At 38.3% G+C, this 21883-nt stretch overlaps 1 protein-coding gene across 5 annotated transcripts in view; it reads right to left on the bottom strand.

Annotated features, from left to right (window-relative positions):
• Window positions 1-21883, bottom strand: part of Slc38a9 (solute carrier family 38 member 9) — a 79847-nt gene that overhangs the window by 22386 nt on the left and 35578 nt on the right. For all 5 annotated transcript variants that reach the window (XM_021653862.2, XM_021653861.2, XM_060385721.1 and 2 more), the window contains 5 exons: window positions 18558-18728; window positions 15385-15444; window positions 14052-14246; window positions 11598-11705; window positions 1827-1933 (listed from right to left, as the gene is read on the bottom strand). In XM_021653862.2, coding sequence (XP_021509537.1) covers window positions 1827-1933; window positions 11598-11705; window positions 14052-14246; window positions 15385-15444; window positions 18558-18728 — 641 coding nt within the window. The remainder of the gene's footprint in view (window positions 1-1826; window positions 1934-11597; window positions 11706-14051; window positions 14247-15384; window positions 15445-18557; window positions 18729-21883) is intronic.

Genomic DNA, 21883 nt, shown 5'->3' with positions numbered 1-21883 from the left:
CTATAGGAAGATGTTGGTTAGCTTTCATATATTTGTATTTTCACTCTGTTCTGGCTAGAGAGCACACCTGGTGTACTTTCCCCCCATTGACTGACGCTTGTCTTCTGACCCAGCATGTACCCTATCTTGGCAGGTGTTCTCGTGTATTTGAAAGGAGTATACATTCTGCTACTGAGAAGGCTTTATGAACGTCAACTAGATGAGGTATGTTCATGAAAGTTTCCATCCTTTCTACACTTGTAATTTTTTGTTTGTTTGTTCTACCAGTTATTAAGGAGGAGGGAAGAAAATTTCCAATTATAATTGTAGATTTGTCTACTTTCAGTTACTTCTTTTATTTTAATTTTAATTACATCTTATTTAGTGTGGGGTGTGTGTGTGTGTGTGCGCTCGTGTGCGTGTGCATGTGAAGGTCAGGAGACAACTTGCTAGGGTCAGTTTTCTCTTTCACCACACGGGTCCCAAGGACTGAACTCAGGCTGACAGCTTTGCAACGGTGCCACGCTGCAGGCCCTCTTCATTTATTTTAAAGTTCTGTCACTGAGTGAACACAGGATTCAGGATTATTACATTTTCTTCCTTTCTTCTTTCCTTCCTTTCTTTCCAAGAGAATGACTGTATTTCAATGCATAATTTCTGTATGACTTGACATTAAAGCAAACACTTCCTCTGCAATGCATGATGACTTATAGACTCACTTACAAATAAACTTATGAAACTAACAGACTTAACAGGGAAAGCAAAATTAAAAAAACATAAAAAAGGAACATGAATGAAGAACATTATAATCTAACAGTATCAACTAGAGAGTACTTTATTAGTAATATTACATTATCAGTAACTAAAATACATGTACTGTTAACTGATATCTTTATAGTTTTAGTAAATGGCAAAATCTAATTCAAAGATAGGATGTACTTATTAGGGCAATTACTCAAATGTAGATTTTATATATGTCACTATGGTACTTCCAATCAAATCAGTCCCTAAGGATCACAATGTAATCATTCCTTCTGGACTCTGCCATTGTCACTTTTGCTGCTAGTAACACAGGTGCTCTACTTGCTTATAGTATTCTAATGTCTTTATATTTAAAATTTCTTAGAGATACCATATAATTAATTTTATTTTTATTAACAAATCTGGTAATTATTTTCACTGTAGTGCTTGGACTATTTATATTTAGTAATTATCATTGTGACTGAGTTAAATCTACTTAGATCTAGCATGATTTAGTCCCCCCCCTTCTGTTTTTTTGAGACAGGATTTTTCTGTATAACAGCCCCGGACTATCCTGGAACTCGCTTTGTAGACCAGGCTAGCCTCAAACTCACTGAGACCTACCTGACTGTACCTCCCGAGATGCTGGGGTTAAAGGTGTACACCACCATGCCTGGCTGGTTTCTTTTTCACATATATTTTTTGTTCTCCTTTTCTTCTCTTTAGTATGTTAAATTTTTATTTTATTATTGGAGTTTTACGTCTTTATTTTTTATATAGCAGTCTATGGGTCAAAATGTGACCCACTGTCTGTTTCTGTAAATAAAGCTCTATTGAGACACAGATGCCATCCAAATTTGTTTATCTACTGTCTGTGGCTGTTTTCAGGCCACAACAGCAGGATGGGGTAGTGGTAACAAGAATATAAAGCCTAAAATATTTACCATTTAAAATTTTCATGCTCTTAACCACTGATCTATAGTCTAAGCTTAAAAAAATAAAATATAGAAATTGCATAACTTTACTCAAAATACAAAGTGCTTCAGATATCGATTGAAGTCTATCATTAGGAAATAGCATGGTCAGTTTCTCAGTTAACTACTCACATTATTTTCTTGGTTCTTGTTGTTTTTCAAGAGTGTAATAATACAATTGTGAATAAAGAAAGCAAGAGTAAGCACTCCAGTCAGCTGTGGAAACTGAAATCTTATCTCTAGGAGAAAAAGAGACAAAAACAAACAGGTTAAAATGTCAAGTAAAAAGTGAGTATTAGCAGCCATTAAAAGCAGTCCCCTCTTTATTATTATTTTTTCTCAGGAAATATAAATATTCAAGTGTTTATAAGGTCTCTCAAGGTGAACATTTTATGTGTGCAAAACACTTAAAATAGAAAGAAAAGGAATTAAGGGATGTGCATTCTGTGACTTTCAGTTATCCCTAGCTGAGATCCCACAATTAAATTTAAATTTAGGGTCTGTCTATGACACTAAAATCTTCTATTCTTCTAATACCTGAGTTTGTGAGAAAGTTCCTCTAGGAAAAAAAAAATCACAGAGAGGAAAAATGCCTATTTATGTTTCTTGGGTGACAAATCTAAAATGCATTTCTTAAAAATATTCCTGGATAAGCTAACATATATTTTTGCAGTGGGATGCAGTATTTAAAAATTATGCTGTTGAGATTTAATATCAGGACAAATGCTTATGAGTCAAGCAGCATGTCAAGAATGATTTTGCTTTTGCTTTTTCAAAATGCACGTAAACAGCTGTAGATTATGTACCCAAGGAAAGAAAGAAATAAACTACTGACAGAGTCACATTGGTTATCCCTGGTTTATAGAATTTATTTAAAATTAACCACTTAATTTTCTGTAATAAATAGTTAAAATATTCTATGACCACAGTTTGGAGGCAGGCAATAAGTAATCGAACAATTAGTTAATGTGGCACTAGGCTACAATTTAGTTAGCACCATTGGTAGGTCTAGGCAAAGCATGTGGCAAAGTAGAGAATAATCTACCTTAGAGACAGCGTGGTGTACAGAGTGGAACTGTGGAAAAGGCCAATGACTCTTCGCTACACTGTTTTAGGATAGGAAGTGAGATCCACTAAGAATGAATCACCAGCTCTAAACAACATCAGAGGGTGAGGTAAATAAACACACACTGTTTCATTTCTCTTCTTTTTTTTTGCTTGGTTTTTCTCACTGTCTCAGCCTCCTGAGTTCAACACTCAGGTCACAGGTACAAGTCACCATGCCTGGCTTATTGTTTTCTGCCATATTTCCTGTTTACCACCTTTCATCTGTATTTTTATCTCTGGATGCAATTCACCATATATTTCTTAGGCAATTCTTCCTTTGCTAGCTTTAAGAAAATATTTTTAGTAATCTTTTAAAAACAACTTTCAATGAACTGCGATCACTTCTAGTTAACATGACACAAACCTGACCACAAAAATCACTATTTTAAAAAATGGTGACAAAGTCATGTGCAGATGAAATTACTTGCTGACATTTTTAACAGAAAATTAATGATGAACTCTTTACCTAGAATCCAAAGTAAAGCAACTAAGTAGAAAAAAAAAAAAAAAAAAAAGACCAACCATGGAGTGGTTCATGCCTGTAACCTCAGCACGTGGGGGCCAGCCTCGGCTATTTAGTACATTTCAGATTAGCCTTGGCTAAAGATCCTGTCTCAAAAGGTTGTCCCACCCCATCAACATTTCATTACATAGTTAGTAACTGGTTAGAAGAAGTTGTAAGAAAACAAATTAAATCCCATCCTCATTAGCATAACAGACATACGTTTGGTCTATGAGTATTTTCATTTTTTTATTAATTTTTTTTACATTAATCACAGGTTATTTACTTTGTATCCCAGCCGCAGCCCCCTTCCTCATTCCCTCCCAATCCCACCCTCTTTCGTTTTTGTTAGACAAATGTGTATTCATGTACTCTGACACACTGCTGTGGAAGTACAATGTTCAGGCCTCCCTTTAAGTGAGAACCTAAGCAAGGAGGGAGGCAGCTGGTAGTTTCTGGCTGCAACCCCTGGGCGTCTGCTGCCCTCTTCCTGCACTAGTCACTCTCACGCCGGCAGCTACCAGCCAGCCCTGAGCGCTGCAGTGTATAGGGTCTGGGAACACGTGTGTAACCCTAGACTGTTCTATGTCCGGTCCTGCTCCTCATCCCTTTAAACTTTCACAAGTGCTGCCCCACGACATTTCTTGCTCTTCTAACACCACTTTGGGGCCTGCTTACAGGAGAACCTAGATAGATCCAGTAGGTGTTGTGAGTGGTCTAAGAAACTGGGCAGTGAGAAGGGATTCGAGCCCCGGATCACTTATTACCAAGCATTCAGTTATCTGGGCCGTGTTTATGCTAGATCCTGAGGTTCTTTTTTTGCATTGAGATGAGCTCTCATGTAGCGCAGGCTGGCCTTAAATCCACTATGAACTTGAGAAGGACCTTAACTGCTTGATCCTCCTATATGTATCTCTCTGGGATTAGAGGTGTGTGCCAACAAATTCAGTTTTATGTGGTGCTGAGGATCAGACTCAAGGTCTTTTGCACGCTAGGCAAGCACCGAATGAAGAGTGGTAGCCCAGCCCCAAAGGATCTGACAGTGTTCCACTGTTGACTGAGAGTGACTAAAAGGAGGGAAAAGCACCCTTGACCTCATCCTTTTTTTGGGTAACATTTCATCATGACAGCCTCACTATGAATTCTATTTTCAAGCAGAGAACTATAGGACTATTCTTCCTTCTCCCTGCTTGTCTTCTAAGGACATAAAAGCCTATCTTGCAAGTGTGGGAGGAGGAGGAGGAGGAGGAGGTCATAACTGGCCTTTAGAGTTATATTTAGCTTTCAAAAGACGGGCTTTTCAGTCCAGTTCCTAACATTTTCTCAACAACTATTCTTTCAATTGAGCCATTCAAATTCTCATAATTTCCTAAATGAGTCATGTTACTTCAGGCCTTAACTGCGTGGCACATCCCTGAGAATTCTGCAACTTCTCACTTAGAGATCTCCTTTCTGCCCTTAATAGATTCCTCTGAGATCCCCTCTCTGCCTCCTCTTGTACATACAATCTCCTTGTACTCCAGAATCCCTTGTATGTCTCTTTTTATTATGATTATCTCTCGGAGGGCAGTGGGTCGTGTTTTATGTAGCACTGTGAGGCATGAAGCAGGAACACTATTTTCAGAACTGAAGTACTCTTGGCCATGGATACCATTAGAATTCTATTTAAATTCTGATCTAAATTCTACTATTTCAGAGTTGAGATCTATTAATTTTACTTTGACTCGTCTCAAAGAAATCACCCTCTGTCTATGATGCCTTGTAAATGTGGTCCTTTTCAAATTAAGGCTTTTGCAATTAACTGACAAATATTTTTGAGCAAATTTTTTAAAAACCTAAGATTTTTAGTGTTATTAAAATATTATTCATGTTTTACTCATGTAAAGTATAACCCTAAAAGGTTGTTAGTATATACAGAATTACAGTACTTTGTAACTTTCTAATCCTGAACAATATCCCACCATAGTGATAGATCATACTTTATATACTCACCAGGAACATTGGGTTGCTTTCACTTTTATGGTTATGAATAATGTAGCTATAAACATACACACACACACATACACATCACTCTAGGGAGAAATATGGCAAATACGCCTTTTGAAAGAATATAAAATTCATGCTACGTTATTGCACCATAATTAAAGAAGATAAATTCACAAAGAATTTAATGAAGCCCTAAACCGCTAGTCATTTTCAGACCACTTAATCTTTTATTTTGAAAACATGCATCAAAGGGATGCAAGCTAGTGCTGGGATGGAGCTGAGGTGCTTGCCAGGCATATGCAAGGCCCAAGACTGATTTTAAACCCTAGGAGGAGGTGGGCACAGGGAGAGGATAATTTCCACCTATACCTGATAAAGTACTCAAATTCAGGATATATAAAGAAATATAAGTGAAACATGAAAAAATAGAAAACTACTCAGAGAAACGCTTTGCCAAAGCGCAGATCCACGTGTCTAGGGACATATGAAAAAGTACTACCTTGCTGGGCATGATGACACAAGCCTGTAATCCCAGCAGTCAGGGGGCTGAGGCAAGAAGATGGCTGGAAGTTTGGGGCTACCTGGGTTGAACAGAGAAACCTTGCCTAAACAATCAAACACCCAGAGGTACCACCTTTATTAGCTGTCAGAGAAATGCAAATAAGATCCACAATGTGACACACACAGATGTATCAGAAAAGCGAGGGGAGAAGGAAAGACAAGTGCTGGTGGGGACCCAGAATATCTACCATCCCTAAGCAATGCTGGGAGAACGAAGTGGGTACAACCTCTGGCCAAAGCTGTTTGACAGCCTCTCTTAAGCAGCACACAGCATATTCTTTGACCTAGGTTTATACCCAAGAGAAGGCAGCCAGACATTCTCCCAAGACATATGAGAACGGAAGAGTACTGCAAAATGAAACTAGTAGCAAAAAATTAGAGACTACTCAAGTCTTCCTAAATGGCAAAAGATAAAACAGACTGTGGCAGACAGACATGCAGGGACAATGAACTAATATAGCACATGCACCAGCATGGAGCGATCTCCAAGGTCAACGATAACTGAAAAAGATGGACTCCAAAGGATATATATATATATATTTATGTTCCACTTCTATGATGTTAAAAAAGCAAACAAAATCAATCTTTGGTATGTCATTCTTATAGGGAGACCCTGACTGGGGAGGACGAGGAGATCCAATCACTGGAGTTTTGACCTGGATGCTGGCCAGAAGACAGGTATAGTTTACGGAAACTAAATGTACACATTTTTGCATATGCATATTCTACTTCAATATTAAAGTTCCTAAACAAACAAAAATCAAAGGGCAGGGAATATACATAGAAGTAGCTAAAAGTTCTATTTTACTTAGAGATACTCTTAGGTATTAATGTTTGGTTAAAACACAGTCTGCTCCTAGCAAAACTATTCAAAATACATGAGCAGGAAAAAGTTTTGTTTTCTTGTTATATTGGAACAGAATAATGCTTTGAAAATAGCAAGTCAGGGGCTTGGGTGGGGGAGGCTCGGTCAGTAGAGCACTTGCCCTGTAATCATGAAGACTTCAGGTTAGATCCCTGGCAACATGCTTAAAACAAACAAAAACCAACCAACAACAGAAAACAAAACAAAACAAATCAGCACTAAAGAAGTGAAGTCAGGTAGATCCTCAGGGCTACCATCCAAGCCAGGCTAGTCAAACTGAATTCACAAGCTCCTGGTTCATTTGAGACCTTGCCTCAGAAAAAAAAGAAAAAAAAAAAAAAGATTGGAGGTTGATTGAGGAAAACACCTGATATGCCACCCTTTGGCCTCTTGCTTGTGTGGCACATATACAAACTGAACTTGTGTCTAAAGTCTTTTTGAAGTCAAGTCAGTTTCAAAGAACTGTAAGGTTTTATTTATTTATTTATTTATTTATTTATTTTTATATTTTTTGGGATAGGTCTCACTATGTAGCCCAGGCTAACCTCTAACTTGTGACAGTCTTTTGGCTCAGCCTCCTGGGTGCCATGATTCCAGACATGAGCCACTGTACCCAGCTCAGAAATGTCATCTTAATTGCAGTTTTAAGAGTACTAATTGTTGAGTTAGCCTGGCGTGGCGGCATATGCCTGTGATCTCAGCACCGTGCAGGTAAAAGCAGGAAGAGTAGGATTGAAGGCTACCCTCAAGTACTCAGTGCATTAGGCCAGCCTAGACTACATGAAACCCTGCCTGCCCCTGCTCTGGGGGAAAATATCCAACCAACAAAAACTGTTAAATGTTAAACAACACTGGGGATGTGGCTCAGTCACCAGAGCTCGAGCCAAGTGTGAAGAAGGAACTGGATTCCATCCTCAGCACCACATAAACCACATGAGATGGTCGGTGCTTATAATCGACATGGGGAGCAGAAGCGCTAAATAATCATATTCTTAACTTGGATTGGAAAAAAAAAATCAAGTTTTTATTTTTATGATCATGATAGAATTCATAGTAAGCCAGAGGATATATTGTGCTTAATTTCCTTTTATATAAAAACTCTTTTCATTGTCCTGTTTTTCTGGAGAAAAAGACATAACTTTTTCTTTTTTAGCCCCTTAATTATCTAGTTAATACTAGTTCCTCCTCAAATTTTACTTAAGAATTGTAAACTCTCCGCTCTCGATCTATACAATACAAAAAAAAAAAAAAAGAAAAAAAATGTACTTTTTTCTTTAAAAATGTCCCCTTAGCACATCTGTCTACCTCTTGCAATTTTCTCTGGCTTCCTGCTTGACCTAGTTCTTCCATCCTCAGGAACTGTTCCCTAGTTCTTCCTTTATCATGTGTGTCTTTACTTGTATTTTAATGGAATTTAGGAGCAAGTAAAATCCTTTGGAACTGAAGTTACAGACAGGTGTGAGCTGCCATGTGGGTGCTGGGAATTGAATCCGGGTCCTTCGGAAGAGCAGACAGTGCTCTGAACCACTGAGCCATGTCTCTAACCCTCAGTGAGTGCCAGGGAATATTATAGGATTTAGGAAATACAATAGTAATACAGAAGTTTAAAAAACAAAAATAATACTCCTCAGAGAGTAATATTCCAGTTAAAGATGACAGATACATAAATAGAAAATGAGTTTTTGGTATCTGAATTAAAAAACCCAAAACATTTGGAACATTTCTGGATAAATTCCTTTTACTGTAACTTTTGCTACTTTGTGAAACTCAGGAAGCAAATGGATTAGAATAAAACTGGGGCCCCTAAGATCTCAACTCATTTAAATCAGGAATTCTTAACAGACAGCACAGGTACCTGCATACAAGGCTGAGTACTGATGAGAGCTTTAAAGAAAAGTGCCGAGGAGACTGGGGGTGGGTAGTCAGGGATATGAGGAAGGAGGGTGTTCATACACAGGGAACAGTGAAAGCCAAAATTCTGAGATAGGAATGCACTTGGCATTTTCATAAAGAGCCAGGAAGCCAGTGTGGCTGGAGTCAGCAAGAGGGAAAGCAGCAGGGGATTAAGTTGGAAAATACAGAGTCAGGTCAGACTGGAGCTAAGAACCATCATAAAGACTTGGTGTCTTTCTAAATGAGATGGGAATCATTGAAGAATTCTGTAGGTTCTGGTTTTTGTTTTGTTGTTTTTGTATTAAGACAAGGCTTACTGCGTCCTTAAACACAGAAAGGACTTAAGCCTGTCCTTAAATTCCAGAACCCTTACGGCATGTACCACCATACTGGCTTGGGTGGTTTTACAAGGATTCCTCTAGCTGCTGGGTGGAGGAGAATACAGGCCAAGTCAGTTAGGAGGGCACTATGATAATCCAGGCACGAGATTATTAGCTTGACATAGTTCTTTTTGGTGGAGCTGCTAAGAAGTCAGATTATCAACTGTTTTTAGAAATAAAACAAACACTTTGCAGATGTGTGGATGGACAACAGTCAAAGACTACATGGTGTTTGAGCGGCTGGAAAACTGCAGCCTCTATTCTAAGATGGAAGAGGCTGAGAAAAGAGCAAGTCAAGCAGGTTAGTAGGTAGGGATGAACACTGAAACAAATATTTGATTTTCGGTTTGAGCTTGACATATCCACAGACATTGGAGAGAGAGAGAGAGAGAGAGAGAGAGAGAACGCAAAAGTTGGGCACATGAGAATGGGCTTAATGGAGGAGCTGGGTGGGAGACCATACAGGCAATATATAGAACTAGTTGACTGCATGACACTACTTAGGGGATGAAAGCCTTTGAGTAAGTAAGAAAGTAGAATTAATGAGTTAAGTAAAGCTTTAACCTTTCCCTCCTCAACTACTGCCTGAGAGCAAGGCTGATGCTATGACAGGCTTACTAAAAGGCAAAGATTTAGAAATAAGAATACAGGGCAAGTGAGATGCTCGTCAGGTAAAGTCACTTGTTGCTAAAATTGACAAACTGAGTTCTATATCCAGTGTACTGGCTGGTTTCATGTCAACTTGACACAAGCTAGAGTCATCAGAGAAGAAGTAGCCTCATGAAGACGAGATCAGCTGTCAGGCATTTTCTCAATTAGTGATTGATGTGGGAGGACCCAGCCCATTGTGGGTGGAGCCATCCCTGGGCTGGTGGTCCTGGGTTCTATAAGAAAGCAGGCTGAGCAAGCCATGAGGAGCAAGACAGTAAGCAGCACCCCTCCATGCTTTGTTTAATCTTCATTATTCCCTCTTTTACTACAGAAAATTGGACAATGGGAAATGAATGACTACTATTTAAAAATCTACTTAGAAATTTCTTTTCTGTTTCCCAGATATCTATGCATCCTTTTCCTGATTATACATTTTTAGAAATATTTTTATTTTGTTTAATTAGGTATAACTGTGGTTGTTGTAGGTCCTAGAAATCAAATTTCAGTTCTTTGCAAGAACAACAAATGCTCTTCATTGCTGTGTCTTTCTAGCTCTATTAGCTTTCTATTTTTAGTGTACTATCATTAGTAGAAACTTTCCTCAGTATAGCTTAATAAATAATAGACACAATATTAAAAAACAATACTCTGGACTATTTTTGCCAGTGTAAGAATTCAATACTGCCATTTCAGGCCCCTTTAGTCTTTTTGAGTCAGGGTCTTTCTATTATGTATTTCTGGCTGTCCTGGAACTCCCAGAGATCTAGCTGCCCCTGTCTCCCCAACACTGAAGTAAAGGTATGTACCACCACACAATGCTGGAGAGAAGGGTGCCCTTCTGAGGCCCAGTTCTTTGGAAACTCAACGCTAATAAACTAATATGTTCTGTGATCAAGTAGCCATAGTAACATTATCAACAATTTCCAATACACTCAATACATACACTCAATACAACCTGACTGCCTAGGAAGGTTATAACAAAGAAATAGGGAAACAGCTCCAACTATACATTTCAGGAAGTCAGGCTAGATTCTGAATAGTGCCTTGGGATTATAGACTGCTTGAGTTGGTGACTGAAGATTAGAAAGAAAGCAGACTCTCTAAACCAACAATAGGATTGATCACTATTTTCTGATCATTAGTTTTCAAGATATTTTTATGACAGTCATTTTCATCTTTTAATCTTTATTCTCATTTAGTATAACTCATTCATTTACTCATTGTTTTATTAGTGATTTTTATGACTTATATACTTTAAGTTTGGGTGAAATAAATTGCCACATTATAATCAGGAGAAGGAATGGGACAGGTGAAAAATCCATTTAATAATCATAATCTTAACCCCCAAACCAATAAAATTACAAACAGAAAAAATCCATAAGGAGAACAATGATTTTTCTTTCTCTTTTTGAAGACAGAGTCTCTCTGCGCAGCCCTGTCTAGCCTGGAATTCACAATGTAGACCAGCCAGTCTCAAAACTCATAGCAATCCTACTTCCTCTGCCTCCTGAGTGCTGGGATTAAAGGAAAGATTTTTTATGAGCAGTATTATTGACATGCATTCATAGTGTTCTAAGTTTCTGTCATTCCACGCATATTCCTTAGAGAGGTCTAGAATAAGTTTTTTGATTTCTTAAAGTGCATTATAAACTAACTGGACTTCAGGTGTCAAGTCGAAAACAGAGACCTGGTTATCCCTAGTTGCCAGCAATACCAACTATAGTACTGTTTTGTTTTATTCATTTATTTTTGTTTTTCTGAGGCAGCATCTCACTCTATGGGCCAGGCTGGCCTAGAACTCAAGGCAGTCCTTCTGTCCCAGCTTCCCAAGTGCTGAAACTGGCGGATGCGAGCCACCACATCAACCTTGTATTACCTGTTTAAGACTCACATTTCATAGTAGTTACCTTAAAGAACACATTATTGTTATTAGTAATGTCTCATTTTGACGAACTCACCTGGTACAAAAAATTCTGTTGGCACAAACCAGTGAAATTCCAGATGGAATCCTAAGCAAATAGCTTTCCAGGTAACAAGGAAAATCAAATAGAGGACAGATACTGTGCCTGTAAGGGACCAAAGAACAAACCCAGAAACCATTTATCATCTTTGTATATCTCACAGAGGATGTTGTTTTATTTTTTTAAGTTTACTGACTTGTGTATATAGGTGTTTGTATGTACATCTGCACATCAGAAGAGGACATAGGATCCCACGGGACTACAGTTGTAGACAGTTATGAGCTGTCATGTTGGTGCTCGGAATTGACTTTAGGACCTCTGAAAGAGAAGCCAGTACTCTTAACCACTGAGCTATCTTTCCAGCCCCCGGACTACTTTAAAAAGCAGGACTGGAGAGATTATCTTCATTGATTAATCTTATTTTTTAAAAAATAGCTAGATTCTAAAGAATAAAAATTAGCCTTGTGAGTTATCAGAAAATGAAACAAAATTAGGTAGTAAGCCTGAGGAGACGGAGATGAGGGACATCATGAGTCATTCACTGAATGGGAACTGTTTAGTTAACTCAGGGATTCAGTGGAAGCAACAGCAGAAGCCATTATAAAATTGTCAGTTATACAAGAGGAAAAAAACCCCAAAACCAACTTATTTGTTATTGGTTTTGGGAGACATTCAACACACTGGAAAAGTCTGCCAAGTTCATTTGAAATGATAAGAAAGTAAAAAAAAAAAAAAAAAAGCAAATATTTGAGAGTGGTGAACAAACAAGCTAGAAGCTACCTGAGGCTGTGCTGTACAGAATTTTTAGTAGTGTAGAAATTAGAGGATTTTAAAAATCTTTTAATTTAGAACATGTTTTCTGCAGCATTGGGGATCAAGCTCAGGGCCTTGTTGGAACACATGAGGCAAGTGCTCACTCATGAGCTCCAGCTCTAAGTCCAGATTGTTCCTCCTGAGAAGGCAGGTCCAGTCACTATGGAGGACAATCAGACCTGTTTAATGCCCTTTGAGGCTACTGCTGGGAGCAAGTTACAGTTTGTAAGGGGAGGGGACGGTGCCAAGGAGAGGGACAGCAGCAGAATGACTCTAAGGTCTGGTTGGAAGACCATGATGTCTCACTGTGCAAACCCTAAGTTCACATGCTTGTGAAAGACTTGTTCCACTGGAAAGTCAGCAGCGAGTCAGGAAACCACAAGTAGCTCTATAAGCTGGACTGTGGGTTTAGGGATTAGCTGATTCAGAGAGACGAAGACAGCAGGCCAGGCTTACATAACATCTCGTTCTCATGTTCATGCTGTCTTCCAGCATCCTGCTCCGAGGGAGATAGTCAGAGAGACCTAGCCTTCCCCTTTCCTTTCATCTCCTGAGAACCTGTTACATTTTGGTTTTGTACCTTCTAGTCCCTTGGTATGACAGATAATCTGATTACTGTCCACTACTAGCTGCCTACTGGGAGAGCTTTAAGGAGGAGGTAAAATCCTATAGACTGAGTCTAACAAGTCTTTATAATGCACAGCTCTATCGCTTTAGTTAACAGGATTTGAGCTTTCACTGGAGCTTTTTGTCAACTTAAATAGGGTCAAAACATTCCTTTGGAGATTTCTGTAAAACAGGAGACACATACAGGTCTATTCCTTTAAGGAGGCAACTGCACTAAGAAATCAAAACTGAGGAAGGGCAAAAAGCGAATAAACCTAAGGAGCCGAGTTAGGGCTGGAGTGGAGCTCAGTAGCAGAGCATGTTGCCAGCAGGCACAAGGCCCTATTGTCTTTCTGTTTTTAAAGCATTGGGTTTGATTCCTTGAGACCACATAAATGGATGGATGGATGGGTGGATGAATGAATGAATGAATGAATGAGGAAAAAACCTTAGCTACAGAATGATCTCCTACATTTGAAGTTAAACGGCAATTTTGTGATTGCCCGCTCCTTGGTTCTCTCTATAACCAAGGATGACCTTGAACTTCCACTCCTTCTGCCTCTATCTCCTTAGTGTTAGGATTAGTGGCATGTGTCAACATGCCTGGCTATGTAATACTCTTAAATAGAACACAGTGTGTGTGTGGGGGGGGACCAAACTCTTTCTTTGGCAAGTTCCAGTGTTTTCATACTTTTAAAACAGAGAATTCATATAACAGCAATTTAGATGTCTCTTCAGACTTTAGTCTATTTCCTCTAGTTGTATTCTCATAGGAAGTAAGAGTTGTTCAAGAAGGTTAGATGGGAAACCTAGTAATTCATATCAAGAAAAACAAAACAAAACAAAGGCAAAGGAACTAAAATGGTTGTGACCATTTTTCTGTGTCAAACTTTATAAAAAAAAAAAAAACAAGAAACTAACAGCAACAAAATCACAGGACCAGATGAATGAACAAGTTAAACAGATATGAATAGCCCAGAAGGTAACTCTCTCCCCATACCACTGCTGAAGTTCCACAAAGTAGCTTCTTACCTAGGATATTAAATTTGGAAAAAAACGAAGGGGATCTGAAGTTGAGTAGGGGCAAGAGGAGCCCTATGAGGTAGAAGGGCACCGTCTTGGACTTATCCCACCACTTCTCAAACTGCTGCAGTTCTGTGGTATTGCTGTAGAACATCAGGGAGCTGTTGTCAGGATGGCCACCACTCCCAGAGCTTGGACAAATTACTGCAAAAGTAAGTAGGTCCCATGTTAGAGATGAGATCACACAAGCTGCAGAATCTCTGTGACCAGGGACTGGCACCTGCTCAGCTGTTGGCGCAAATGCACTCGCCCTTCTGGAAAGGGGTTAAAAAATCCAAACAACAAGACTTTTCTCTTAAAAATTTATTATATTTATTATTTGTGTGTGTGTCTGCATGTTCATCGCAGACCATGTGCAGTGGCCAGAGGGCAACTTGGCAGAGTCAGTTCTCTCCTTCTACCACATAGGTCTTGGGACTGAACTTATGTCATCAGACTTGGGGGCATGTACCCTTACTTACTGAGATATTTCACTGGCCCCTTTTCTATCTTTCTTTCTTTCTTTCTTTCTTTCTTTCTTTCTCTCTCTCTCTCTCTCTCTCTCTCTCTCTCTCTTTCTTTCTTTCTTTCTTTCTTTCTTTCTCTTTCAGAACAACAACAAAACCCAACCAAACAACAAAACAAAACACCTATGCATTAGGAGATTAGAAGCAGAAATCCCTGATCACTAGTAAACAAACAAACAAACAAACAAAAAAACTACAGAATTTGAAGTTTAATAATCCAAAATAATTCTGCTGTTTACCCCACTTACAGGAGCCTAAGAGTCTAGATGACACTTTGAGAACTGGAAGTCTGGAGAATATGTTTATCTTCTTTTTGCTCCCTTCCTATCTTCTTTCTCTCAGCATTTATTTATTTTTTTTCTTACTTATTGTAAATATTTGGAAGTCAGAGGACAACTTGAAGAGTTCCTTATTCAACCTCATGGGTCCGTGGGGATCAGACTCAGGTTGACAGGTTTGTTGCCTTTGAGCCAGCTCACCAGTCTTTTTTTAATGCTGTTTTTTAGTCTTTATCCTTTTATGATGCTGAGATTCAAACCCAGTGCTTCCCACATGTCAGGCAGGTGTACTACCACTGAATCACACTCAAATATTAAGATCTATTCTGAAACATAAAACCAATAATTTAACATACTGCTAATAATTTAACAGTGAGTCAGTAACATAACATTTTTCCCCCAACCCGTTACCTAAAATGGGGCAGTGTGTACTATTTTTAAATCCTTTTGGGAGCAGAATTGGGGACAAGGAAACAAACTGAATTCCAAACTACATACCAGGGTTGCTATCATTGGTTCTCAGTACAGCTTCTGTGTCATTAATGTGATGAACAAAATCTAAAAGTTAAAGATAAACACACAGTTAAAACAGGAATGAACCATGCCAAATCCCATCACCATCTAAAGTCTTTTGTTTATAAAAGTAGTTATTTGCTATATATAATATTGAGTACAAATTATTTCATAGTTACATAGTTTCACTTTTACTTTTCTTTGCCTACTGGAAAGAAATGTCATTTGCCTCATAGTCCCATAGGGAAAAATTTTACATAATTTTACATAAGGTTAAAAAAAAAAACCTACTCACAAGGCTGAATTAATGGACGTTAAAAAGTATGGAAGGAAGATAACGTGTATAATGTTTTCCTACTTACTTACTGAAGTGCAGCTATATTTATGTGAAGTTCTCAGGTATGCCGAAAGGGAAGCAGACGACACATGACTAGGCCTATTTGGAAAACGACTTGACGTACTGAACATACGTTTAGAGCTAAGGCTGTGTAGTAGTTACTGTGCCTGTGAGAACTGCCAAGTGAGACTGGAGGATAGAGGCAGGTGCAGACGCCGGAGCATCCGTACCATCCTACAGTGAAGGTGGATGTGGGTAAGCCATGTGCTGGGTCTGCTGCTCTTGTTTGTTTTCAAACAAGGCCATGCTTTATGCCAAAAGGGGTGGGGAAAGAAAGTGAAAAAGAGAAGAAAAGGAAAGAAAAACAATATCTGAATTAGAGCAGTGAGGGGCATATCATGGCTCCTGCTTTCTCAATGGATGTAGTATTAGCAATGAGAAAAATTCATTCCTGCAGGGAGGAAAAAACTTACTTTAAGAGAACATGCTGTAGAGATACACAGTTTATAAGACGTTTATCTGTGATATTAAAATTTCACTGGAGGGCCTGAGAGATAGCTCAGAGGTCGAGAGCACTGGCTGTTCTTCCAAAGGTCCTGAGTTCAATTCCCAGCAACCACATGGTGGCTCATAACCATTTGTAATGAGATGCAGGCAGAATACTGTATAAATAATAAATATTTTAAAAAATCATTGGAGGGTCAATTGAAATAAAATATCCTCAAAGGGCAATGATTTCTTAAAAAGTGGGGGAGTTAGAAAACCCTATTACAGACTATTCTAGGACAGTAGAATGTTGGCAGCCATTAAAAAACTAAGTGAAAGGAACACGTGGATTCCTTGTATTGTTTTGTTTATTTTGTATACATTTGAATTTTTTATAATAAAAAGTATGCATTATATAATAATGAATTGAAAGTACATTTATAAAACCAAATTAAGATTTCAAGGAAAAAGTATTTCTAAAGTAAGTAAGACTTTTACCAAAAAAAATTTAAAAGACAACAGAAACTTAAACTATGCTATGATCATAGAAAGAACACCCAGTATCCTAGCACAATTATTTATTTTTCTTCCTCTTCCTCCCACTCCTCCTCCTTCTTCTTTTGGTTTTTTGAGACAGGGTTTCTCTGCGTAGCCTTGGCTGTCTTGGACTGGCTTTGTACACCAGACTGGCCTTGAACTCCCAGAGAGCTGCCTGCCTCTGCCTTCCCAAGTGCTGGGATTACAGGCATGGGCCACTGCTCCCGGCTCTAGTGCAATTATTAACTCCAAGTCAATAGCCTAATGATATTAATTATATGTTGACTGAAAAATTCAATGCAATTTCAACCGATTTAATTGTATTGTTCTAGAATTTGACAAGTTGCCTGATTCTAAAATGAATATAAAAGACTTATGAACCAAAAAAAGACTTATGAACCTTAATGCAAAAACAAACAAACAAACAAACCCTAAACTAATTTGAAAGAAAGATTTAAAAAAAAAACCTGAATAGACTCAGCACATAAAAGTGAATACAAACTATTAAGATGTCTACAACACGATGGTGGATATGTGGTTAGTATATCATCAGTTTGAGCTCCGAAACCTAAGTGGTAGAAGGGGAGAACCTATTTCCACAGAATCTCTTCTGACTGTACATGTGTGTCCTGACGTGTTATGAACAGCACTTGGGCTGAGTTTTTAATACCCTCCTTCTGATTTCTAAGCTGATTTGAACAGGTAACGGTTCTGTGGTATGTAAATAATATACCATTTACGGTTCTATATCCTACTGTTTTCTACTCTTAGCTCCTAGTGTTTCAGTGAGTAAAGTTGTTTACTGTTAAAACATCAAACTCTTCAACAACAAAGACCAGTGGATTTCATAAACTCTTCTGTTACAGTACTAAAATTTTGAAGACATGATAATAATGAGAGCTTTTGAAGGAGTATTGCTCATTAAAGGTTAATGTAGCGGGGGAGGTCATTCAGCATGGGGGCTACTGCTGCTGTTTTGCTGAAGGACATGATGGGCATAATTTCTACATAAATAAGCTTATGCTCATGAAATAGCGCTCACATCAGCTTTGGCCAGAGAACCTTCTTTTTCAGTGGTCAGTGCTGACTGCAGAGACTCATAACTGGCCAAAGAACTGAGAATAAATGACTGTTGAATGCCCAGCCAACAACTGTAACACCCTCTCCATGCTCAGGGAATATCCTGGAAGAGGAACAAAAAATCCCTGAGGAGATAGTGGAAGTCGAGCAGATGGCAAGCTGACTTCCGGTAGGACAGTCTTTGCACCCTTGGACTCCCAGCGGTTGTGACTATCTTCCTAAGGCTGGGCGTGTCAGTATACTTTCACTGACGTGGGAAGGGTTCCTGGGGCCCACCCCTTCATAAGAATTTATATGCAGGAAACCACTGTCAAGGAGGGAGAGACATTTTTGTCAGTGCTGCAGACACTGCTAACATGTGTGTGCTTCAGTAAATAGTTTTTACCCATGTTCGTGTAAGCAACCCTAATGAAACACACTGGGTGACTAAAAAAAAAAGTGGAAGGGATCTACTTGGGAAGAGAAAGGGAACTAAAAAGAGTGGAAGGGGAACAGGAGAGCATAACAGGAAGTGAATATGATTGAAATGCAATATGAAAATGTCAGAAGGAAATCCATTATTTATGCAAAAACTTAATGTTTATACACATGATATTTGGAATCATAAGCAGAGAAAAGCTGAAATCAAGCACATTATCCATGATTTATAATACTTTACATATAAAATATTACAATGATACTGGAGAGTAACTGTGTTAAAAACTAAATCAATACTTACTAAAAATAAACTTTCCAGTATTAAAAAGAAAATTAGACATAAGCACCCAATAAACTATCATTGCTCCAATGAGAGACACCAAGGAGAAAAGGAGACTTGACCATTCCCCAAAGGAGCCAAAATAATGTTTGCAGACATCTGGATATTCCCAGGTGGTTGTGTCTGATGTACCTAGATAAAAATGAGAAAGAAAAAGAGTATATGTTGTTACATACATTTATAATTTGTATTCCCCCAATTAACTCAAAATATTTAGCAAAATATTATGGCTACTTTACCAACAAATATAAGAACACATTATAGAAAAACTAAATTAAAATATTATAAAGTAAATCAGAAATGTGATAAGTGAAATAGCATAATCTGAGGAACAAATAGCATCATAACTTTTTATAACTAATTAGAGTGTGTGACAACCAAAAAAACAAAACCAAAACAAAACAGAATACACATTTTCTTTTTAGTTTTTTTTGAGATGGTGTCTTGTTACACAGCCCAGGCTAACCCCAAACACAGCAATCCTCATGCCTCAGCCTCCGAGATTTCTGGGACTGTAAGCATCAGCTCATTTGAATCAGCACTAACTGTTAAACACTATTTAACAACATGCTTTCATGCTTTAAGCTGTCTTGAGTCATATTTTATGCTACAGGCCAACTTACACTTTAGATAACTAAGTTAAGGATGTAAAAGTAAAGCTGGGCATGGAAATGCACACTTGTAATTCCAGACTTCAGGGTGCTGAGGCAGGAATATGCAAACTCAAGGGCAGGCTGGGTTACACAGTGAGTTTGTAAACCGCCTGAAGAACATAAACAGAGCAAGACAAACAACAACAGAAGTTTAACAAATTAAAGTTATAAAATAATATAGAATTCAACTCTGAAAGGTTATCCTTTTTATGAAATGAAGAGACAGAACTTGCAACAGAGAAGAGAAAATCTTAACAAAAGCCATTGAAAATGTTGAGTGAGAAAGTCACAATAAATTATAGATAAAACTTAACTGCAATATCATACAGAGTACTTAGTAAAACTATGATATAAAAGCACCAAGGAGCTTGTGGATAACTGAGGAAAGAATACAAGCAAACAATTCAATTAAAGAAAATCAGACTGCTTTGCAAGCATAAGAAAACAAAACATAACACAATTGGGAACACAAAATAACGGCAGGCTTCATAGCAGCCCATCATTAATGTAGAGCTGATGCCGCTAGAAATTAGGACAGCTTTTAGAAATAAATTTAAATTTAGCAATTGTCTTTTCTTTTTTGAGTTGGGGATTGAACCGATATAGCTTTGCACAGGCTAGGCATGTGCTCTGCTACTGAGCTGTATGGCCAGCACACAATTTCCCCCCCATAGGGGTCAAAATTTAAAGAAAGCAATTCAAAAGAGTATACAAAACATGTATAAATTATTTTTAGAGGGGTATTACTTAAGATATAAACAGCATACGAGGACGTAAACGTGCAACAGTACACAATCATTAATCAAGTACAAGTCACAATGTGCAATACACAGTCATTCAACTAATTAGTAATATTAAACAACAAACAATGATAATAATGGTGACTGCACCCATTTTGCTTAAAAAAAGCAATGAAGTGGGAGACAAAATTGTAATAAAATATTCTAAATGATAAGAATTCATATAAAAAGAATACAAAGACATTTGTATAAGAACACAAAAATATTTGCTTTTCTATGGTTGGGTTACTGTAATAGTAATTTATTTACTTAGTAACTTCAGTAAGGAATGAGAACGCAGGTAGGTATAACATAAAATTATTTTAACTGCCATCAAATTATAGTTACTTATTCATCTTGTTTCCTGGGGAGGTGGGGAGAAAAGCAGTATATAATATGACTGTCTGTCTGTCCATGTGCTTGTGTGTATTATATAGTGGTTTATAAGTAGAATGAAGTACTGGCCTAGCCCATAAATCTTATCCAATGTATGTGTTCTTATGATTCTACTTCAATGGCATTCTTACAGAGGTTGGGGCGTCTAGAATAAAAATAACCACAAGAAAGAAAAACATTTTAACCTATAAATGTTCAATTAAGACTGGGCACTGAAGAATACAGATAACAAGTTCTTCATGAGTGGGGGTGGTAACCATCTCCCTGATCAGCAAATACATCATTAATGTTTGGGTGGAAAGTTTCACTATAACTTTTATACATGATATTCATGAATTTGTTTTCTCTATAGAATACACTGAGTATGGAGCAGGGACTCCATCTTGAAGGCATGTGGTTCTTTCAAATGTCCTCTATCTTGCCAGGATGATTTCCAGTAATGACCTGTAATTTTGTGAGATATTTCTCTTCAAGTTTTTATATCTTCTGTATTGATCAGGATATTTTTAATTGCTAGTTTATATGCATATCCCCCTAATTTTTTTACTAATCTCTCTCTTCTCAGACAGGGTTTCTATGTAGAGCCCCGGCTGTACTGGAACTCACTCTGTAGACCAGGCTGGTCTCAAACGCAGAGAGCTACCTGACTCTGCCTCCCGAGTGCCAGGATTAAAGACATGTGCCACCACTTGGCTTCTTCTAATATGTTTATGGCTTTATTTTTCACATTTCACTCTGAATGCCATCTGGAATATATTTTTGTGTAAGGTGTCATACAGGGATTTCCTCCCTCAACTGATACAGTTTAACAGACATCAAATATGGCATTAAACTCATAAACCTGAAATTTGTGTTTCCTTTTCCAGTCTAATTTTTTTCTTTTTTATTATTATCATTTATTACAATTTATTCAATTTGTATCCTGGCTGTGTCCCCCTCCCTCCTCTCCTCCCAATCCCACCCTCCCTCCCTCTTCTTCCTCTCCTAGTCCTACTGATGGGTGAGGTCCTCCTCCCCTTCTATTTGAGACTAACCTATGAGGTCTCATCAGGATTGGCTGCTTTGTCTTCCTCAGTGGCCTGGCAAGGCTGCGCCTCACACCCCAGGTAGGGGTGATCAGAGAGTCTGCCACTGAGTTCATGCCAGAGAAAGCCCTTGCTCCCCTTATTAGGGAACCCACTTGGAGACTGAGCTGGGCTACATTTGAGCCTGCACCTTGGTTGGTTTATCAGTCTCTGCAGGGGCCCCAGGGCTCAGGTTTATTGGCTCTGTTGGTCTCCTTTTAGAGCTCATGTCCCCTCCAGGTCTTTCTATCTCCCCCTTCTTTCATAAGATTACCTGCACTCTGCCCAAAGTCCAGTCTAATTTTTATAGACATTAATTTTTTTGTTTGTGTTTTCGAAACAGGGTTTCTCTGTATAACAGCCCTGGCAGTCCTGGAACTCACTCTACAGACCAG

This window comes from Meriones unguiculatus, chromosome 6, assembly GCF_030254825.1.
Source record: "Meriones unguiculatus strain TT.TT164.6M chromosome 6, Bangor_MerUng_6.1, whole genome shotgun sequence".
In the NCBI taxonomy this organism is placed as follows: Eukaryota; Metazoa; Chordata; class Mammalia; order Rodentia; family Muridae; genus Meriones; species Meriones unguiculatus.
Note: the sequence above shows the minus strand (reverse complement) of the source record. Positions and strands in the feature narration are given on the sequence as shown.